Raw genomic sequence first — 23,403 nt, forward strand, 5'->3', positions numbered from 1 at the left:
AACAGTAATGAAATTATTTCAAAATAATGTTTATTTTCCAGTGACTACGTTTGACAGCGTGGAGGGATTGCGAGGTGGGGTGTGTGTGCAAAATAGCAGAGAGATAATGTGTCTGTGTGTCCTGCCCATGGTCGCTGCTCTCTCTTCCTCTCATCGTTGTCTACTGTCTCTATTGACACGGATGAGATCAGAATATTCCACCATGCATTGTCTGAAATGCCGGTCAACCTCACTGACCTAATTTCTGGGGATTCTACATCCCCCATTTTGATTTCTTTGACATCATGCCTGGGGCACCTGGATCCAGGATCTGATCAACTTTACTTTGACATGATCTTCGAAAGCCTGGACAGTCGACCGTCTCCTCTGCTACCTGCAACTCCACCCTCCATCTGTAACAGTTAATGGAGAGCATATTTTCTTAGGGGTGGGAGTAGAGAGAGAATTCAACATTTTTAGGCGATTATATGTGATTTTACAACCTTGCCACTCGGATTTGGGAGTAAAGGTAAATATTTTTTTTTATTAATTGGTTTACTGCCTTAAAAAGCAAGAATGACTTGGAATTATTTCATTTTCATTATGTACGAAACTGATCTTTCACTCTTAATTCTAAATTTAGATTTTATTTATTTTTTCTTCTTTCTGCCGATTTTTTAGGGTGTTTATATGTAAGAGTCTTAAAAAAAAAGAGACAAGAAAAAAAGGAGCATCTTAATGGAAGGGGAGGGGGGGCGGAGTGATTCAGCGAAGGGTGTTAATCTACAAATTTACCAATTCTTTTATACTTGTGTAAATTGGTGATTTTTTTTTTTCTAAACCAATGCATTTCAGGTGAAAACATTATTATATTCTTACGTGTCATGTCAAAATTAGTATAAAGTGGAATGTATTTTTAACAAAAAAAACATCATCCATAATTACGTTCTCACATATTGTGTTTAAAAAATGCCAGACCCTTAATTTACGCTAAGGTAGATAAGTCAGTTTGTCATACTGAATTGGTTGCACAACTCTTCCACATTAAAACGTACGATAAAACTTGATGATTCAATAAATTCTATTTTTACTTCTACTTATTTTTTTACTGGATCATTTTTCGTAATTTTTGGAATTTATACTATAAAAGTACATAATAATGTTTTCACCTGAAATGCGTAGGTTTAAAAAAAAAAAAAAAAAAAGAAAATGTAAACAAGCATAAATTTTATTATTATTGTTTTTGTCAGATCAAGGGGAGATAATCCCGAACTCTAAAATTATTTGAGGAGAATCAACAAAGATTCTGGTGAAATTTAAGCATTTTTTTTTTTAAATACATTTTTTTTTTGTTTCTATCTAGAATGACTTCACTGTATCTTGTTATCTTTCTTTCCTGTTGCAGATAAAACATTGTAATAGGGCAAAAAGAAGAAGTGGGGGGTAGGACTAAATCTAGAACAACTTGTGCTAGTTTTTGACACAAAACATTTAGTTGCATGTTTTTGTTATTCGAATTGACAAAGTTGTTATGTTACGTTTGCTTAAAGTGGGGTAGAATCATATTCACCCAAATTATATAGATTGAAATGGGTTTCGCCATTATTCCCAAAACAACTTTATTTTTACCGATTTTTTTTTTAAATAAAGGGGGGGGGGGGAGATAAATAAAATAAATAAATAAAAAATAATTTTAAAAAAAAGTACTCATACAGTTTAGTTTACGGTCTGTGTTATTTTTATAGATAGAATTTTCAAGTCAAATTCAATTTTTACGGTATTTTTATACCTTAACTTGTTACATAGAAAAAGTAAATTTGTACCTTCTTTCCATCTTAACACTTACCTTTTAAATGACGACTATTAAAGGATTCTGGTATGCTGAGAACGAATATCACATTCAAATTTGGTGCAGACAAGTTTCTGGATATTAAGACATTTTTTTTTTTCCAGTGTATTACTTAATAAATTTCAGTGACATTCACCAGTCTTAACATGGGGAAGAGGTAAAATTTTACATTAAAGCCCGCCTCACATTCGTATATAACAAAATATTTTTTTTTTTGTAGATCTCTGTGTGCTAAAAACGAATCTGCAAACCGTTTCTGTCGCAAAAAAATAGTTTTCATAATATGAGGAAATTACTTTTTCGAAAAGTGGGAGATCACTTTTCCATGTAAATTTAACTTAAAATGAGCACCCACTTTCTGGCCACCTGAGAGAGGAGGCATTTTTTTGAGTGTTTATTGGCTAAAAGGTTTTTTTCAATTTCTTTTTCTGTTTTCATCTTTCAATAAAGACACGAGGAAATTAAGAAAAATCGGTATTATTTTACTTTAAGGCTTGTCTCACCATTTGCATAGAAAAAAAAAATAGTTTTTTTGTAGTTTTTGGTGTGCTTTACAAGAATATGGTAACTGTTTCTGTCGCAAATTTACCGTTTGTATTGTATTAACCCCTTAACTCTGGGACTATTTTCCATTTCACAGCCCAGCCTTCATTTACGTTATGTGCGAGCATAAAAAAGGCTGTTAAATGTGCACTCGCGTACCAAACTGCCTTGTAACAGTGTAGTATTTGTGAAAAATTAAAATTAGACTAAAAACAAGTAGTTTTCCAAATATTAAACCATGTACTTCTATATGTTATCACGGGTGGCCATTTTGTATGCGCAAGCGTGCGCATATGGTGAACGCACGCGCTTGCACATAAAAAATGGCCACCCGTGATAACATAGAATTACATGGTTTAATATTTGGAAAACTACTTGTTTTTAGTCTAATTTTAATTTTTCGCCAATACTACACTATGACAAGGCAGTTGGTACGCGAGTTCACATTTAACAGCCTTCGTTTATGCTTGCGCATAGCGTAAACAAAGGCTAGGCTGTAAATGGAAAAGAGTCCCAGAGTCCAGGAGTTAATACCATGCAAAAGAAATCAAACAAAAAACTTTTGAGCCAATAAACACACAAAAAATGCTTCCTCTCTCAGATGGCCAGAAAGTGGGTGCTCATTTTAAGCTAAATTTAGATGGAAAAGTGATCTCCCACTTTTCGAAAAAGTAATTTCTTCATATTATGAAAACTATTTTTTTGCGACGGAAACGGTTTACAGATTCGTTTTTAGCACACCAAAATCTACAAAGAAAATATTTTGTTACATATGAACATAAGACGGGCCTTAAAATAAAATAATACTGAGGAAGAGGGGTTGTTTTGTAACATGCAATTAGGAAAAAACATAGCCTCCAGTAAAATCATAATGTATTACATTGTTTAATAAAGGTCTTAATATTCAGAAAACTACTTGTCTGCCCCAAATTTAAATGGGATATTCGATTTCAGCATACCTGAAAGATTATAGAAGTTATCAATTTAATAGTGAATGCCGAGATGTAAAAAAAAGTTTTTTTTAAAAAATACTGATAAAAGAACAGAATTAAAAAGCTTCTCCCACTTAATGTTGATAATGCTTTTCTAAATAACATTATTTCAGCACGGTCGGTAAACTGTACAAAAAAAAAAAAGAAACATTAAAAATACTAAGTTATAATAAATTTCATTGTATACGTAACACGATAAAGTGAAGATTTGCCAAAACAAAAATAAAAACTGTAGGAATAGTTGGCCGAAACGTCGTTAACAACAATTATTAAAAATGAGGATAATAGTTTGCAAGCAAATAAATAAAATATACAAATTACTTATCTCAAAAGAATTCCAGTAATTAAAATTTTTTTGCTCAAATCAAGTGATTTTTTTTTTTGTATGAAAACTTTATTCCATAACAAGTATATACAATGTAACTTTTTTTCAATATTTTTATTTTTTAATATCTTACCTAATTTGAATTATCTTTAATATCTTGCCTAATTTAAATTAATTGTAAAAACAACCCTAAAGAGTTTTCTGGAACTATTTCAAAGATAATTAGAAAAGAAAAGTCTTAAAATACTGAATAAAAAAATACTTTGTTTTTACTAAAAAAAAAATTGTTTAATTATCCTGAAAAAGCGCGTTTAATAGTGACAAACAAAATGGAGGTGGAGGGTGTAAGGTTTTTTTGAAGGAGGCTCTAAAAAAAAAAAATAATAAAAATAAAAAATCTGCCAAAAATCAGGTAATTATCTAGTCAATATGAAATTTTCACCGATTATTAAGTGAAGAATGAACTTTTGCAAAGATGCAATTTTTTTCATAATTGACATTAAATATTTGCCTACATAACCTCTCTTCTTCATTTGTAGTCACTCCTACTCTTAAAATAAAAAGCCGGAACTGAATATATACTTTCTGTATGGGTGGGATGAAGATTGTAGGACCCCCCCCCCCAAAAAAAAAAAACAACAGTTTTTCAAATTCTAATATTAAAAATCTGAAGTTAGAATGTGTTTAATTTTTCATCCTTTGTGTTTTGAAATGTGAAATTCGTTGAATATGTTAATAATTATCTTTCAGATTAGCATTAAAAAAATTATTTTTAGAAAAACACTACTTTTAAATCTTTAAAGATAAATTTTAAATTTTCTTTTAGAAAGTCCAATTTTGCCAATATACCATTAAATAGGGAATGCTTTGAAGAATAGATACAAAAAAAAAAAAAATTATACCTCTGTGAAAGTTTAAAAATTACAATTGTTTCTGCAATTTGTTGTTTACAAGAGTTGTAATTAGTGTTGGGACGATTTATTGGAAATTGGAAAAATCAAAGCTTTTTAGGGTATCGGAATTAATATTGGAATCAGAAAAATTTTAGCCTATTTTTCGATGCCAAAACCAATTCTTTAAATTATATTTTATTTGATTTCCACTGTTTGTAGTCTTCCAGTAAGACTAAAATCTCTAGATCACCCCCTCACAAATGTGTTTTTACATTTGAGAAAATATAGGCACGTTTAAGATGTGTTTTTACAGTAATTGGGACAAAATAACATGTTTATAGTTAAATATTTAGAGATTTATAAAGAATCGGAATCAGTAATTGTATTGGAATTGGGAATTTAGTACAGATTCGGTAATTGTATCAGAATCGTCTCATCACTAGTTGTAATGTAAAGTAGCTGAGAGGTGCTGCAACCCAAAAAAATATAAGCTAAAAATAACATAATATTGAAGATATCTATATATCTATAAAAAGTGAAAGTGTGTACATTTCCCTCGCAAATAACTGTCAATTTTCAGTCTACAGACTCGAGATTTGACATAAAGGGTACTGAGATTTGGGAAAAATCTTTTAATCAGTTTTCGGCCAGAAATTTGGTTGTCAAGGGGTCAAAGTTCAACGATTTGACCTTTGAAAACTCTACCAAACTCCTCTGCCAATTTTGGGTCTAAACACTTAAATGTAGGTTGCTTGGACACAGATCAAACTTTTTAATTTGATATAAGCCCCAAAAAATAAATGTTAAGGTCAAAATTGGGGTCAAAGTTAAAAAAAATTTGACCTCTGTGGTCTCTACCAAATTACTCAGCCAGTTTCTGGTCTAAGCATTTGAAATTTTACATAAAGGGTATTCAGAGATAGGGCAAGCATTTTAATCAGTTTTTGGGACGAAAATTTAGCTGCCAAAAGGTCAAAGTTGAAAGAGTTGACCTTTGCAGATACTACCAAATTTCTCCGCCAATTTTGGGTCTAAAGACTTGAAATTTTAGATGTTTGACATGGGTAAACCTTTGTATTTGGATTTGGGACCAAAATAATAAATATTAAGAGGTCAAAATTTGGATCAAAGTAAAAAAAAATTGACCACAGCAGTCTCTACGAAATTACTCTGACAATTTTTGGTCTAAACATTTGAAATCTTACATAAAGTGTATTCACACGTAGGGCAAGTTATGAACAGGACATAGGGCCCGAGCAAAGCCGGGCTGAACTGCTAGTTTTACTATAAAATGGTGTTTGGAATTATAATTTAATTCAATAATTATTAAAAAGAAAATGGTACTTGTCTATTTGGTTACATAAACATTTTAACATTCATGAAAATGCTTCAAATAACATTTAGACATGCTCACACTTTCATACTTTTAAATATTTTATAATCCGCTATGGTGCTGTCGTTCATGTGTTTACAAAATTTTTCTACTAGTAATAAAAATTGAATTATTTGAAATTCAGGTACTTATATTCTAATATTTTTGCATATTCTTATAGGAAATCATCCTATATCTTATTTAGAAAAAATTAGTTTACTTCATTCAAAAGCCTTTTTAAAAAAATATTTATTATTTTCATCTTCAGCAAAAATTACAAAAATTGGGTCAAGTATATTTTTTTGGAAAAAATTTAAAATTCTATTAAAAATTATAGAAAAAATATATTATTATTATTATGATAAAATTCGGGGTTTTTATCTTTCTGGAAAAAACAAAAAGGTGTTTAGAAATAATGGATTTTAATTAAAATCCATTATTTCTAAACACGTTTTGGTTTTTTCCAGTTATAAAAAAATAAAAAACAGTAACTGGGTTTTTCTGGGTCCATTGGCCTTCACTAGAGTTTAACATGCACTGGCCTTCACTGGATCAAAACAAAATAAAAAAGATGATGCATAGAATTTCTATGGAAGTTCAAAATGTTAAAAATTCAATTTTGGAGAAATTGAAACATCATTATACCTTAATTTCTGTACTTTTGAACATTAAAAAAAATATATTCATCAATTTAGGTAATCCTATCGTGTTATAAAAAAAAATGCTTATTTAATTTGAATATTTTTTATGGTATACAATTAAAGTTTTATGAAGATTAAATTTAACTTGGTATTAGTTTTAAGTTCAGGGTCATTTTAAACAATAGTTAACAGTAGGCACCGCCAAAAATGGCCGAAAAATCAAGTTGTTGTTGTTTTTTAAAACGAAATTACATTTATTAAAATCCATTATTTCTGAGTAACTTTTTTTTTTCCAGAAAGATAAAACCCTGAATTTTATCATATAGAAAACAGAATAATGTAAAACTTTTTCTACTATTTTTAATTAAATTTTAAATGTTAAATTTTCCCAAAAAGTTAACAATTGACATTTTTTGTCTTGCACAAAAAACGTACATAAATATTTAAAAAAAAAAAAAGGTTTTTGGAATAATTTATTTATTTATTTGTTTGTTGTCTAACTAAGATTTAGGATGATTTTCTAAGAGAATATGCAAAAATATTATAATATAAATACCTGGATTTCAAATAATTCCACTTATTCATATAGGCAACCAGTTACTTCGCGTCGATCTAGAGTCTAGATCGACAATGTTTACGTTTGCATTTGATAAAAAGCAAACTATGGAAGACCAAACAGGCCAAAAAAAAATTATTTTTCAGTGACGAAAATTTCAATATATTATTAACGCTGAGGCTGGCCAGTACCAGATGGGTGACCATTTGTATGAGTTTGTTTTTTAATGTGTATGTGTGTGTGTGTGTGTGGGGGGGGGGCCAGGCTCCCCAAAATGGGGGGGGGCAATTTAAAGCAGAATAAAAAAAAATTATTTCAGCGCGTTTGGTCCACCGTAGTCGAAAGGCGGCAAATGTTTTTAAACGGGATCGAAAAAATGATGCTATTTTTAACACAAAGGGCACAATATTTATCAAATTTTTTTTTGTATCGATTCTTCAAAGCATGCCCTGTTTAATAATGGTCATGCATTATTCGGCTCGCTAAAAAAAATTGTTAATTTATTTATCAAAGATTTTAAAATGGCTTTTTTCGTATAAATATAAAAAAAATTTTTTTTTTGTTTTGCTTAACTTAAATTAATTATTTTACTTAACATATTCACCGAATTTCACACTTCAAAACTCAAAAGCGGGATAATTAAACACAATCTAAGTTCTGATATTCAGACGTCAAAATAAGGTATGCAAACAATTTTTTTTTTTTTTTTTTAATCTATAATTCTGTCCCTTACAACAGCACAATATGTTGTGTTCGGTTTCAGATGATTATTTTAAGCATATTTGTACCCCCTCAAAACAAGGGGGTGGTTTGTAAGCAAAAAAAAATATATAAATATCGTTTATGAAAAGTAAGTACACTGTTATAAAGTTCATTCTTCTCTTAATAATCGCTGAAAATTTCGTATTGATTGGATAATGACCTGATTTTTGGTAGATTTTTAAAAAGACCGTCCGTCAAAAAGTACTTACCTGCCTCCTCCCCCCCGTTTTGGCGGTGCCTAGTTAACAGTATTATTGATTAAAATTTCACAAATTCATCAATATTCTGAAAATATCGGTGAAATCTGTTCATTAATGGTTTTCCTTAGAATTTGAAATAACTTTTGTAAAATGTCTACAGTGTCAATTTTAATTTATTTATATATTTTTTTCATGACTCGATTCATTCTTAAACATGTCATAAGGATTAATTTAAGTAACATTTTAAGTGCGAAAAAAGTAAATTAAAATCACAATTACATACTAAAAAAAAGTACAAATTACATTTTATTCCATTTTTCTGAATATCTGAATGTGAATTCTAGAATCTGCTTATTCAGTCGCAGATTTCTCTGAAAATGATGGCAGATGTGCTGAAAAAGATTTTTTTTTTTTTTACATTGTACATCCATACCTATTCAAATTAAATGTTAGTAGAAATCGAAATTTTCCTATTTTTTTAATTATTTTACTTTTTTTTTTTCTTTTTGTGTTTCTGGTCTTCAATGTTTTCAATTTTTTTTTTTTTTTCAAGATTATAGAAAAGATTTTTATGCTAATGCTTACACAGAAAATATTAGAATATTACATTTAAATTTAGTCTAAAAAGGTCACATTTAAAATAACATGAAATATTTTTTGGTGAAAACATTGAATAAACAATGCTTAATTCATTAATATAATATTAGTTCAAGAAATAAATTTTTTTTCGAATTACATTGATGACATTAAACATGGCTTTTTTCGTAACGTTCCTAAAATAATTTTTGAAATGTTTTTTAATTCTTAACATCTACGATGTTTGATTTTCATAAAAAGGCAAAAATAAATTGATGCTTTTTTTAGCACTTAAAACTATATCTTTAGTAAAGGCGTTTTTTTGTTTAAACAAAATACATTTTCACTAAGATTTACAAAAAATCATTAAAATCTATTGATTTCCTAAATTTGAGTGAATTTTTGATTGAAGGAAGGGATCAAAGTGCTTATACATTTTGGAGACTGACCATTCATTTTGCATGTACCTACTTTACAAAAAGGTGGGTATATTGAGAAAGAAACTAAGGGCACATAAGTTCATAATTTTCTAGTTGGGATAGAGAATCATTTCTGAAAGTAAATAAAAACAAACAAAAAATAAATAAATAAAACATGTTTTTACAATTTTTATGTTGAAACACGTTTTTTGTCCAAATAATTTGGACAATTATATTGGCAATCTATCTAAAATGTTTGCAAATATTACATTCATTTTCATTGAATGTAACAGTATTAAAAATAACTAGCATAGACACCTGGCATAGACAGGTTGTAAAATGCACTTAAATATGATATTTTAATTTATGCAGGTTTCATATATATCATTATAGTCATTTTTCTATCGATTCTTATTTCCATATATAATAACATTGCCCGGGTGTGAAGAAGTTTTGAGGGTATTGATCAATGGAGGATATTGGTGAAGGGCGCCTTAAAAAAATGTTTCAAACCCCCCTAAAAAAAAAAAGTGAAAATAGCAGCGAGTACCTGTGTGAGCACAAAAAAAAGAACAGAGATAGTGAGCAAGCAGGCAGGCTCAAACCTGTAACGCTAAGAGAAAAAGAAGGTTAGAAAAAAAAAAGAAACCATTTAGTAGTCTCGCCCATGCGACTTGTGATGTCTCAGGCATTCAAAATAATACGTTTTACGCGTACGTTGATGTCGTGAGGTGTGAATGACTTTACAAAAGTGTCAACAAAAAAAGTGACCCCTCCTTGCAGAAAACGGCCCAGTTGACGTTGAAAGATTTAATCTTTTTGACAAATTTTGGGATATTTGTTGGTCAAGAAACTGAGCTTTCACACGAGACCAATTTTGTCAGTGTTGGTCATGTGTTAAAAGTTTGAGCGATACATACACACGCACACAAACCGATGTTTGAGATTAAAATTATAGATGACTATAGAAATTTCCCTCTGGACCAAAGTACCATAGGTTTGCAACAACACATTCAACATACAAATTCATTACATCTAGACTAATAGCCACTATCTTATGTAGCTTCTGAACACCATTTCATACACATTCAGTCGTGATATTAAAATGCTACATTGCATCCTACAAGCAACACCATCATAATTGCAACATTTTTAGAGGAAGGAGTCCCAATTTTTCTCTCTAAATATTAAGTCCAACCACTACTACCAGTAGTCATCAGCACAAAGTCAACATGTTCCACAGATTCTGTGATTACACCGATCATAAGTGGCTAATGCATACACCTACCATAATCTTTGCAGTTTCCAATTTATTCACCAGAGTCTGTCCATTCTGATTGGTTGAGCTCTGAAAAGACTCATATTCCCGAATACATTTCTTTGCTTTATAAAAAAACACTTACATTAAAATATTGCGTCACAAAGAGACATATTACTTCACCCAGCATGAAGTTCATTTAATGCATAGGTAATTTCAGGCATGTAAGATCGAAAAATAAAAGACAGAGAAAATCACTTAACCGACATTAAATAAGCCTTTTACTTGCTTTCTTTTATTTAGTTTAAAACAAATGATCCACAAGAAAAATTTCCATCATCATCGATGAAGACGATTTGTTCGTCAAAACAACAACAAAATATTAAACAGCACCTGCTATTGAGTTTTGTTACCAGTAAACACACTACGTGTAGATTGCTGAGGTTTCAAACCAACGCATTTCATATATATTAAGATATTGAAGACTTCAGCTCCCAATTATTTGCGGATTTAATATAAGGATTTCTCATAAACAAGACGAAATAGTTTCTTACAAATAAGGAAGTGTACTTGCTTATTATTTTATCTTGTTCTCTTATCGTTGTTAGTTTTTGGCATCTACGAGACTTTCTCCTCTATTGTTGTTACTTTTTGGTATCAGCATTAAGACTTGTTCCTCTATGTTTGTTACTTTTTGGTGGGGACAAGACATTTTCCTCTATTATTGTTACTTTTTGGTATCGGCAACAAGACTTGTTCCTCTATGTTACTTTTTGGTAGGGACAACATGACTTGTTTCCCTGTTGTTACTTTCTGGTATCGACAAGACTTTTTCCTCTATGGTTGTTACATTTTGGTATCGAAAACAAGACTTGTTCCTCTATGTTTGTCACTTTTTGGTAGATAAAACAAGACTTGTTTCTTTGTTGTTGTTACTTTTTGATATCGACAAGACTTTTTCCTCTATTCCTGTTACTTTTTGGTATCGACAACATGACTTGTTCCTCTATGTTTGTTACTTTTTGGTAGGGTCAACAAGACTTGGTTCCCTGTTGTTATAACTTTTTTATTCTGACAAGACTTTTTCCTCTGTTGATGTTACTTTTTGGTATCAACAACAAGACTTGTTCTTCTATGTTTGTTACTTTTTGTTAGAGACAAAAAAACTTATTTCCCTGTTGTTGTTACTTTTTGGTATCGACAAGACTTTTTCCTCTATGTTTGTTACTTTTTGGTAGAGACAACAAGACTGGTTTCCCTGTTGTGGTTACTTTTTGATATCAACGAGACTTTTTCTTCTATTCCTGTTACTTTTTGGTATTGACAACAAGACTTGTTCCCCTATGTTTGTTACTTTTTGGTAGGGACACCAAGGCTTGTTTCCCTGTCGTTGTTACTTTTTATCTATCGACAAGACTTTTTCCCTTTTTTTGTTACTTTTTAGTGTTGACAACAAAACATGTTTCTCTATGTTTGTTACCTTTTGGTAGGGGAAATAAGACTTGTTTCCCAGTTGTTGTTGTTATTTTCTGGTATCGACAAGACTTTTTCCTCTATTGTTACTTTTTGGTATCGAAAACACTTGTTTCCCTATTGTTGTTACTTTTTGGCATCAACAAGACTTTTTCTCTACTGTTGATACTTTTTGGTATCGATAACAAGACTTGTTCCTCTATGTTACTTCTTGGTAAGGACCACAAGACTTGGTTCCCTGTCGTTGTTACTTTTTGGTATGGACGAGACTTTTTTCTCTATTGTTGTTACTTTTTGGTATCGACAACAAGACTTGTTCCTCTATCTTTGTTACTTTTTGGTAGGGAAAATAAGACTTGTTTCCCTGTTGTTGTTATTTTCTGGTATCGACAAGAATTTTTCCCCTATTGTTACTTTTTCATATCGACAAGACGTTTTCTCTATTATTGTTACTTTTTGCCATTGACAACAAGACATGTTCCTCTATGTTTGTTACTTTTTAGTAGGGACCACAAGACTTGTTTCCCTGTTGTTGTTACTTTTTGGTAATGACAAGACATTTTCCTCTACTGTTGTTACTTTTTGGTATCGACAACAAGACTTGTTTCCTTGTTGTTGTTACTTTTTAATATCGACAAGACTTTTTCCTCTATTGTTGTCACTTATTGGTATGGACAACAAGACTTGTTCCTCTATGTTACTTTGTGGTATGGACAACAAGACTTGTTTCCTTGTTGTTGTTACTTTTTGGTATCGACAAGATTTTTTCCTCTATTGTTGTCACTTATTGGTATCGACAACAAGACTTGTTCATCTATGTTACTTTTTAGTCGGGACAACAAGACTTGTTTCCCTGTTGTTGTTACTTTTTGATATCGACAAGACTTTTTCTCTATTGTTGTTACTTTTTGGTATCTAAAACAAGACGTGTTCTTTTATTGTTGTTACTTTTTGGTATCTAAAACAAGACGTGTTCTTTTATGGTTGTTACTTTTTGGTAGTGACAATAAGACTAGTTTCCCTGTGGTTGTTACTTTTTTATATCGACAAGACTTTTTCTCTATTGTTGTTACTTTTTGGTATCGACAATTGGACTTGTTACTCTGTTTGTTACTTTTTGGTAGGGAGAACAAGACTTGTTTCTCTGTTGTTGTTGTTGTTGTTATTTTCTGGTACCAACAAGACTTTTTGCTCTATTGTTGTTACTTTTTGATATCGGCAAGAAGACTTGTTCATCTATGTTACTTTTTGGTATGGACAACATGACTTGTTTCCCTATTCTTGTTACTTTTTGGTATCGAAAAGACCATTTCCTCTATTGCTGTTACTTTTTGATATCAACAAGACTTTTTTCTCTATTGTTGTTACCTTTTGGTATCAGCAAGAAGACTTGTTCCTCTACGCTTGTTACCTTTTGGTAGGGACACTAAGACTTGTTTCCCTGTTGTTGTTACTTATTGTCTATCGGCAAGACTTTTTCCTCTATTTTTTGGTACTTTTTGCTATTGACAACAAGATTGTTTCCCTGTTGTTGTTACTTTTTGATATCAACAAGACTTTTCCTCTTTTGTTGTTACTTTTAGGTATCGACAACAATACTTGTTCCTCTATGTTACTTTTTGGTATCGACAACAAGACTTGTTTCCCTGTTGTTGTTACTTTTTGGTATCGACAAGACTTTTTCTTCTATTGTTGTTACTTTTTGGTATCAACAATAAGACTTGTTCCTCTATGTTTGTTACTTTTTGGTAGGGAAAAAGAACTTGTTTCTCTGTTGTTACTTTTTTGTATCAACAAGACTTTTTCCTCTAGTGCTATTTCTTGGTAGGGACAACAAGACTTGTTTCCCTGTTGTTGTTACATTTTGGTATCGACAAGACTTTTTCCTCTTTTGTTGTTACTTTTTAATATCGACAATAAGACTTCTCTATTTTTGTTACTTTTTGGTCGGGACAAGACGACTTGTTTCCCTGCTGTTGTTACTTTTTTGTATCGACAAGACATTTTCCTTTATTGTTGTTACTTTTTGGTATCTAAAACAAGACTTGTTCTTTTATGGTTGTTACTTTTTGGTAGGTTCAACAAGACTAGTTTCCCTGTGGTTGTTACTTTTTGATATTGACAAGACTTTTTCTCTATTTTTGTTACTTTTTGGTATCGACAACCAGACTTGTTCCTCTATGTTTGTTACTTTTTGGTAGGGACAACAAGACTTGTTCCCCTGTTTTTGTTACTTTGTGGTACCAACAGGAATTTTTCCTCTATTGTTGTTACTTTTTGGTATCGGCAAGAAGACTTGTTCCTCTATGCTTGTTATTTTTTGGTAGGGAAAAAAGAACCTGTTTCTCTGTTGTTACTTTTGTGTATCAACAAGACTTTTTCCTCTATTGCTACTTTTTGGTATTGACAATAAGACCTGTTCCTCTATGTTACTTCTTGGTAGGGACCACAAGACTTGATTCTCTGTTGTTGTTACTTTTTGATATGGACAAAACTTCTTCCTCTATTGTTGTTACTTTTTGGTACTGAGAACAAGACTTGTTCCTCTATGTTTGTTACTTTTTGGTAGGGATAACAAGATTGTTTCCCTCTTGTTGTTACTTTCTAGTATCAACCAGACTTTTTCCTCTATTCTTGTTACTTTTTGATATCGACAACAAGACTTGTTCCTTTATGTTACTTTTTGGTAGGGTAAACAAGACTTGTTTTCCTGTTTTGTTACTTTTTGGTATCGACTAGACTTTTTCCTCTGTTGTTGTTACTTTTCGGTATCAAAAACAAGACTTGTTCCTCTATGTTTGTTACTTTTTGGTATGGACAAGACTTGTACCATTATTGTTGTTACTTTTTGGTAGGAACAACAAAACTTGCTTCACACTTGTTGTTACTTTTTGGTAGGGAAAACAAGACTGGTTCCACTATTGTTGTTACTTTGTTGTAGGAACAAGAGTTGTTCCTGTATTCTTGTTACTTTTTGGTAGAAACAACAAGACTTGTTACTGTATTGTTGTCATTTTTTCTTAGGGACAACATGACTTGTTCCACTATTTTGTTTTCCCCATTATTTTTACTTTTTAGTGTGACAAGACTTGTTCCATTATTGTTGTCAGTTTTTAGTAGGGACAACAAGACTTGCTCCATTATTGTTGTTACTTTTGATGGAGACAACAAGACTTGTTCCTGTATTGTTGTTACTTTTTCGTAGAGACAGCAAGACATGTTCCTCTATTGTTGTCGGCTTTGGGTAGGATTGAAACCGCTATCTTGAGACAATGCTCATCTAGAACCGAATAGTTGGCCGAAACGTCGTGAAACAACAACTAATAAATATGAGAATAATAGTCTGCAATAAATAAAAATTAATATAAATAATACTCATCTCAATAATGAATTCCAATTAACATAATATATATACAATTCGGTACGGACCCGACCATGGAAGATCAGATAATAAATAAACGTGGATTTATAAGATAAAAAAATCCAACCTTGATCGCTCTTCGGGGTTCGTGGTGCAGTTGATAGAGATGAAGGCCAGAGAAATAGTTGGCCGAAACATCGTGAAACAACAACTAATAAAGATGAGAATAATAGTCCGCAATAAATAAAAATTAATATAAATAATACTCTTCTTAATAATGAATTCCAATTAAAATAATATGTAACAAAACTTGTTCTCCTATTGTTGCTACCTTTTGGTAGAGGCAACAAGACTTGTTCCATTATAGTAGTTATTTTTTCATAGGGACAACAATACTTGTTCCACTATTGTTGTTATTTTTTTATGGGCACAACAGGACTTGTTCTCCTATTGTTGTCACTTTTTGGTAGGAACACCAAGACTTGTTCCACTATCGTTGTAATGTTTTAGTAAGGGACAAAAAGACTTGTTCCTCCATTGTTATTACTTTTCGGTAAGACAAAACTTGTTCCATTATAATTGTTACTTTTTGGTTGGGACAACAAGATTATTCCCATATTCGTTACGTAAATGACAATAAGACTTGTCTCTTTTTTTTTTTTACTTTTTGGTAAAAGCTAACAAGACTTGTCTCTGTATTATTGTTACTTTTTGCTAGAGACAACAAGACTTGTTTTAGTATTTTTGTTACTTTTTTGTAGGGACAATAAGACTTGTTCCCCTGTAGTCGTTACTTTCTGGTGGGGACAAAAAGACTTGTTCAATTATTGTTGCAACTTTTTGGTAGGAGAAAACTTATTGTTTCGTTTTTGTTGAGACAACAACATTTGTTCCACTATGATTGTTACTTTTGAGGACAACAGGACTTGTTCCACTATTATTTCTTTTTAGTAAAGACAACAAGACTTTTTCCTTTATTGTTTTACTTTTTGGTATAGTGGAACAAGACTTGTTCTACTATTGTTGTTACTTTTTAGTAATGGACAACAAGACTTGTGCCCATATTGTTGCTACTTTTTGGTAAGACAAAACTTGTTCCCTTATCAGAGTTACTTTTTGGTAGCAACAACAAGACTTGTTTCACTATTGTTGTTACTTTTTGATGGGGATAACAAGACTTGTTCCATTATTTTTGTTACTTTTTGGTAGAGACAATACATATTCTCCTATTCTTGTTACGTTTTAGTAGGGACAACAAGACTTGTTTCCCTATTGTTGTTACTTTTTGGTAGGGACAACAAGACTTGTTCCACTATTGTTGTTACTTTTTGGCAGGGACAACAAGACTTGTTCCACTATTGTTGTTACTTTTTGGTAGAGACAATACATATTCTCCTATTCTTGTTACGTTTTAGTAGGGACAACAAGACTTGTTCCCTATTGTTGTTACTTGGTAGGGACTACAATACTTATTCTCTTATTGTTATTTTCTTATAGGGACAAAAAACTTGTTCCTCTATCGTTGTTACTTTTTGGTTGGGACAACATGACTTGTTCCCATATCATTGTTACTTTTTGGCAGGGACAACAAGACTTGTTCCACTATTGTTCTTACTTTTTGGCAGAGACAAGAAGACTTTTTGCACTATTTTTGTTACTTTTTGGCAGGGGCAATAAGACTTGTTCCCATATTATTGTTACTTTTTGGTTGGGGCAACAAGAATGGTTCCACTCTTGTTGTTACTTTTTGGTTGGGACAAGACTTGTTCCACTATTGTTCTTACATTTTGGCAGAGAGAACAAGACTTATTCCCCTATTTTTGTTACTTTTCGATAGGGACAACAATACTTGTTCCCTTTTGTTGTCATTTTCTCATAGGGACAAAAACACTTGTTCCCCTATTGTTGTTACTTTTCGTAGGAGGAGAAACAAGACTTACATAGTCATAATTTTTCCATATTTTATAGACGATGATCAATTAATAATAATATTTTTAATATTAAGACTACTATTCTCACCCTGAGTGTTTATAGGCACAACATTTAAACTGATGTAACCTTTGACAGTCTTCAGGTGCATCTTGTCAAACTCTGAAATCTTTCTATTAAACTAATTCTTTATAGAATTTCAAAATGAATCCTTTATTTAACCCATGGGGGTAGCATGGTCTTTTCTCATTGGAATTCCGAGTAGAAGTTTGAAGCAATTTGCAATTGTATTCTTAGTATTGCACGCACTGACGATTGCACGCTTAATTTCTAACTTTATTTTACTCAGTACTTTATCTGCTATGCCACAGCCCTTTGCAAACAATTCTAGTATCAATTTTGAGAACCTTAAAACTATTTTTTAATTTTTGATATACAGTCTTATTATTTATTACTACAGATCACTACACACACACACACACACACACACACACACACACACATATATAATACTCAAGAGTAACACTCAAGATGAAAACTGGGGTTGTAATAATCCAAATAGAAATAAAGTCCTTCTAGTTAAGATTTCTGTTTACAAAAAATATGCCTTATATCATTGAAAAAAAATTTTTCATCTAATAATCTATATATATAAAAGCGAAAATGTGTGTATGTATGTTCGCTTTTTGTGTATGTCCAAGAAAGGCTTTTTTTCAGAGAAGCAGTCGGTTGGCTCACAACTTCTTAAAACTTTTTATATCACATAGAAATTATAATATCTCCGAGTTAACAACGGAGCTCGCCTGTCTATTTAATTTGCTCGACTTCGGGAAGATAAATATTCAACATTTGTCGCTCGCCGCATGTGGATTAGTCTTTTTCCTATAATAAAAGCGACACTAATTCTGGCGGTATTTTCCGTCTATCGGCGAAAATGTCCGAAAGCAATCAGCTTTGATCAATGTGGAAATATTTTCCTTATATCAAACAATTGTTAATCAATTTGGACCCCACCAACATCTTGGGAAAATAAAAATAAAAAAAAGCGTTCCTGCAGTAAATGAAATACTATCCTGCAGTCACAGTTGACCTCATTAAGTCCTTAAAACGTGCACCTGTCAAATCTAAGTAATTAAATAAATTCAAACATGTTTCCGTTAGTATCTCGCGGTGGGCCAATGGTTAACGTCGCACGCTTTTTTTTTTCACACTTTAATTTCCAACTTCGCCTCAAGGGTTTGGGTTCGATTCTCATACTCACCTACCAAAACTTTTTTTTATTATTTTAACCCCCCCCCCCTTGGAGTTTTGATTTACCCAAAACCACACACACCTCCAAACATCCAGGCAACGCCGGGTACTCCCGCTAGTCTATATATATAAAAGCAAAAATGTGTGTATGTATGTGTGTTTGTGTGTCCGCTAAAAACTTTCGACAGAACAAAAATTAACAAATTTGGTATCATATTGAAGCCCCGTCCTTCGCCTGAAAAATATCGAAAAATTGGTCAAAAACGTTCATTTTTTTCACCCTGAAATCAACAATTTTCTACGAGGGGGGTTCAACAAAAACCGTCCTCTCATGATGAGATAGGTTCTACGCATGCGTCAGATGACGTCATGACCTGATTTAGTTTAAATAGTTGAAGAACTGACTGAATTTCATGTACGTCGTGTTAGCTCAGTTGGTTAGAGCGTTGGGTTATTATCTAAACGTTTTGGGTTCGAATCGTGGTGTGAGATGTCTTCTTTTTTTTTTTCGATTTTTTAAATTTAAATATTGAAGCAGGGTTATTTAAGCCATTTTTCACGTAACATTCATTTTTCTGTTTTTTTTTTTTTTTACTTCGCTTATTCTTAGGTTTTCATTAACACCCCCACCCCCGACCGACCACACACACCCAAAAACACCCGGGTACTCACCGATTTTTTAAATTTTAATATCGAAACAGGCTTATTCAAGCCATTTTTCACGTGTTTTTTTTTTTGTTGTTTTTAGTTTTAACGTTCGTTTTTCTGTTTTCTTTTTTCGATTTTTACATTTAACATCGTTCGTTTGCCTTACGTTAGTTTTTGTGTTTTTTTTTTTGATGTTTTGATATATTTCCTTACCAATGTAGCTATGAAGAGATAGATAAGAAAGATTTAATATTAAACGACTTGAAAAAATGAATCGAATTTGGGCATGCGTAGACAGAAGTAAAAATATGTCAGCAAATTAAAATGAACAGTTTGCGTTTCAACTTGTCCATATATACCCATGCGCATTATTCATCCATCCAAGATTTAATTTGTTATAAACCATCCTTGGTGTATAATTACTATTTCCTGTGAATTTCAGTGTGATGTGACCAGTAGTTTAAGAGTTTATCATTTAAATATTTACACACACACACACATACATCTGTTTTATTTATATAGATTTTGATGAGGCTTATTTTAGCTAACCCAAATTACCCAAGTCAATATTTTAAGGTCATAAAATGTTGATATTCAGAACCCCAAATCTGAAAAGACGTTGAAACAGTACACTAATACTTTCCCATTATTAGTATCTTATTTGCTAACTTCAAATAATTTCCTTTTATCTAAATAACCTGAGGAGATCGAACATGTTTGAATTGACTAAAAAGAAAAAAAAAGAAAAGTGACCCATATTCTAAGGGAGATAACTGCAAGCTTTCAAATTTAGTTCATGGCACAATAATAGCATAATAGCAGTGGAAAACGAGGTTTCAGTCACATCAGTTATAAAGTCAATATTTACATTAAAATTAAGTGAATTTTAGCGAAGTGAATCAATTTCGCTGCCAAAAATTTTGGTGCTAATGCACTTATTGATCCGCGTTATTTTTTTAAATAGTATTTTCAAGTTTAATTAAAGTTTTATGATATGTTTTTATTAAATTGTAAGGTACAGAGGTACAAAATATCCTTCCTCCCCATGTTAAGAATGGCTTTCTAAATAAAAACGTTATTATTTCAGTACAGATAAATAAGTGCACTGCAGCCACTGGGCACCCACTGCACTAGTAGGTGTGTCAGAAATTTCGTGAAAATAGTGAATAATTCCACCCCATCTACTGCTTACTGCACTAGTGCACTGCACTGCCCACTGCACTGCCACTGCACTAGTACCAAAATTTTTTGGGTACTCATGCAGAGAGTGATCCGTGCTGAAATAATAACCTTATTATTTAAAAAGCCATTCTTAACGTGGGGAGGGGAGGCTGTTTTGTACCTATTCTGTACTTTAACCTTACAATTAAAAAAAACAAAAAAAAAAACATCAGTAAACTTTAATTAAACCTGGAAATACGATTTAAAAAATAGCGCGGATCCACTCTCTGCCATTAGCACCTTTTTTTTTTTTATTTATTTAATTTTCGATAACCCTGCTATAAACATGGTAATTGATTAAAAAAAATATGGTGCTTGTTAAGATATAGTCGACAAATCGATTTTTTAATACATCATTTTAAGCAAAAAACAATATTACGTACCGAATTGTCCTGTCGAAAACAGTAATGTATCCAAAAATTACGAAAATTCATCGAGTAGAACGACTGTTATTGTTTTTAGTAATAAAAATAAAAAAAGGAAGTCAGAGAACAAATAAAACAAAAGTAAAACTCGAATTTAACTTGAAAATAATACGATTTTTAAATTTAGCACGGTAGCATACGTGCATAAGCACCAAAATATTTTTGTGCTTGTGTAGATTGTGATTAATTAAAAAAATAAAAAACGACGCATTTCAGGTGAAAACATTACATTTGTTTCTTCACTATTATTTACGATCCGATTTTTTAATACACTGTTACTTCCGTTTGTACTGCTTAATCCCTTAACTTCTCAATATACGAATAATAATAATAATAATAATAATAATAACAACAACAACAGGCTAGAGAAGAGGGTGATTTTATTAAAAATACCTACTTTTTCTGGTTGTTTACAGGTAACCGCCTAAAAATAGAATCGCATTCTTATTTGTAACAGAATTAGCGCAGTAATACCAAATCGCGTTATATATATATATATATATATATATATATATATATATATATATATATATATATATACCCAACCTACCACAAAAAAGAGACGGTCTCTATTCAAAACCGATGTCAAATTAAAATATGGGCCAAAGTCGACTTATACTTGTGATGTTTCTCTTCGAAACCAAAGTAGTTATAGAGAGCGAGCGGTATCATTATTCTAAAAATTCGAAAAGAATAAAAAATTAAAATAAATAAATAAAAAACACTTCCTTAGAAAATTAAATCAAATATTTTTTTTTTTTTTTTTTGGTAGATCAATAAATTTTAAAGAACGATCCCAACTAAAACAAGAGAGAAAAAAAAAACTACCAATTTTGTAAGTTCTATTTCGTGACCTACAACTCGTTCGACAACTGTTTACTGTTATATTATCGTTTTTAATGAAAGGTGAAGAAATGGGTTTACCTGTTGTAAGATATTTGTTAGACCTGGTGTGTACCGAAAAGATGGTGACACTTTCCGTAAAAACATAATGTTAATGTTTACGAAACGATTTCTATTACACAACTGAAAGCCGGTGCTCTCGTCCGATTGTCCTCCCTTCCCCAACTCTTTCGACGTAACTCTGAACTTTGACCTGACCTTCCTAGGTGCCAGAGGTTAAAGTTCATTTCCAGATTACGCTGTTTATTTCATTGATGAAAGAAGATATATATAAACTAAAAAAAAAAAAAAAAAGATTGAAAGAAAAATAAAACGTAAATATTATTTTACTCCTAAATAATAAAATAAACAAATGGTGTCAGTGAAAGCGATTTTAGAATTCGTGGCTCGATTTTTTTACCTTACCTTTTTTTTTTTTTTTTTTTTTTTTTTTTTTTTAAATACAAAGTCAGTCTAAGAAAATAACGTGGCGGATCTGTACGAGAGTGCCCACCCCCTAAAAAGGCCATGTTTTACATCTTTTTTAAAACTTTTTTCGACGATTACATAGATTACATACTTAAATATCATATTAACAGAAAAAATTTGAAAAAAATCAAATTTAACGACATTTAAGAAGAGGGTTCACTTTCTCGTTATAACGTTCTACTTTATTGCTACCTGACTTAGTGTCCATTTCTTTACTGACGTGTCACGTGATTAGAACTCTGTGCTGTCACTCCCCCCCACACACAAACTCGTGCGCAAATAAATAAATGTTTATTAATTTTAATTTCCCCGCGCATTTGCACAAAAATAAGTTCTTCCAGCAACGACATAATTTCAAGTACGCCCATATGCTTTTCTTACAATAACAAAAGTAAAATTGACATATTTCTGGCGGACGTAGTTCAAGACAGTACCACGTGACACAAGCGACAAATGAGAAAATTTAGAAGATTGTCTTTTTAATGCTTTTCCAAAAACCAAATACCAGCAGCAGCAATAGTGTGCTGGAGCCGGTTCCAAAAATATTTAAACGCAACAAAACATTCTTTCTTCCCTTTTTTTTCTTCTTTCTTCTCTTCTCACTCCGACGTGACATGAGAACATGCCTCTCGTTTTCATCTCATCGTCGTTTTCAAATCTGTCGAAACCACAATTACACACGCCACGCGGGCACCCCAAAATCACCCTTATGAACACACGCACCCATTCCGTACATTTTCTAATAGAATTGATAACAACGGATTACTTTCCTTATGGGACTTTTGAATAAGGCGAACTTCGCCAGTTAAAACACAACCCTTGGAATAAGGACATTATTTTCATACAAGACGTTCACCTTCTAATCTAATTAATTTAACGAAGGACTTTCACTAACATGACCTTTTAATCTTAATAATTTCACAAAGGATTTTTCACCTATTTTGAACATTCTAATCATAATGATTTCTTGAGAACTCTTACCGATCGGGCCTGTACTTGTTCATCTTGTTATTTTTGTGGAAAAATAAATGCGGTGCATTTTAAACGAGAAGGAGGTGTCATTTTGTTTTATTCCTTTTTTTATTATTTTGTTTGGGGCAGAGAAATTTAATTTCACTTAAACTTCTTTTCCCCTACAACCCTTTCTTAAAAGTTATTAAATTTTTTTTTTTTTAATTTTGTTATTTTTTTAGTTTACCGACCCCTCGGCATTCACCTTTTGTCGACATTTTAAGTTTTTGAGTATGCTGAGAACGAATATCGCATTTATTTTTTACGCAAACAAGTAGTTATCCATATTTGAAGACACTCTGTATCCAACATAATCACTATAGTTTTTTTACTGGAGGCCATCTTATT

The 23,403-nt window shown here is 31.6% G+C and overlaps 1 protein-coding gene across 3 annotated transcripts in view; it reads right to left on the bottom strand.

Annotated features, from left to right (window-relative positions):
* LOC145239780 (carnitine O-palmitoyltransferase 2, mitochondrial-like) overlaps nt 1-21,766 on the bottom strand; it is an 85,769-nt gene extending 64,003 nt beyond the window's left edge. Inside the window, exon 1 of one of the 3 annotated variants that reach the window (XM_080103254.1) lies at nt 21,598-21,766. In XM_080103254.1, the coding sequence (XP_079959380.1) occupies nt 21,598-21,663 (66 nt within the window). In that variant the 5' untranslated portion in view covers nt 21,664-21,766. Of the gene's footprint in view, nt 1-10,939; nt 10,959-21,597 lie in introns of those variants that run through there. The other 2 variants (XM_080103256.1, XM_080103255.1) reach the window with 2 other exon arrangements.
* Nucleotides 21,767-23,403: the final 1,637 nt, after the last annotated feature.

Source organism: Euprymna scolopes, chromosome 19, assembly GCF_053919585.1.
Source record: "Euprymna scolopes isolate OS-2025 chromosome 19, ASM5391958v1, whole genome shotgun sequence".
Lineage (NCBI taxonomy): Eukaryota > Metazoa > Mollusca > Cephalopoda > Sepiida > Sepiolidae > Euprymna > Euprymna scolopes.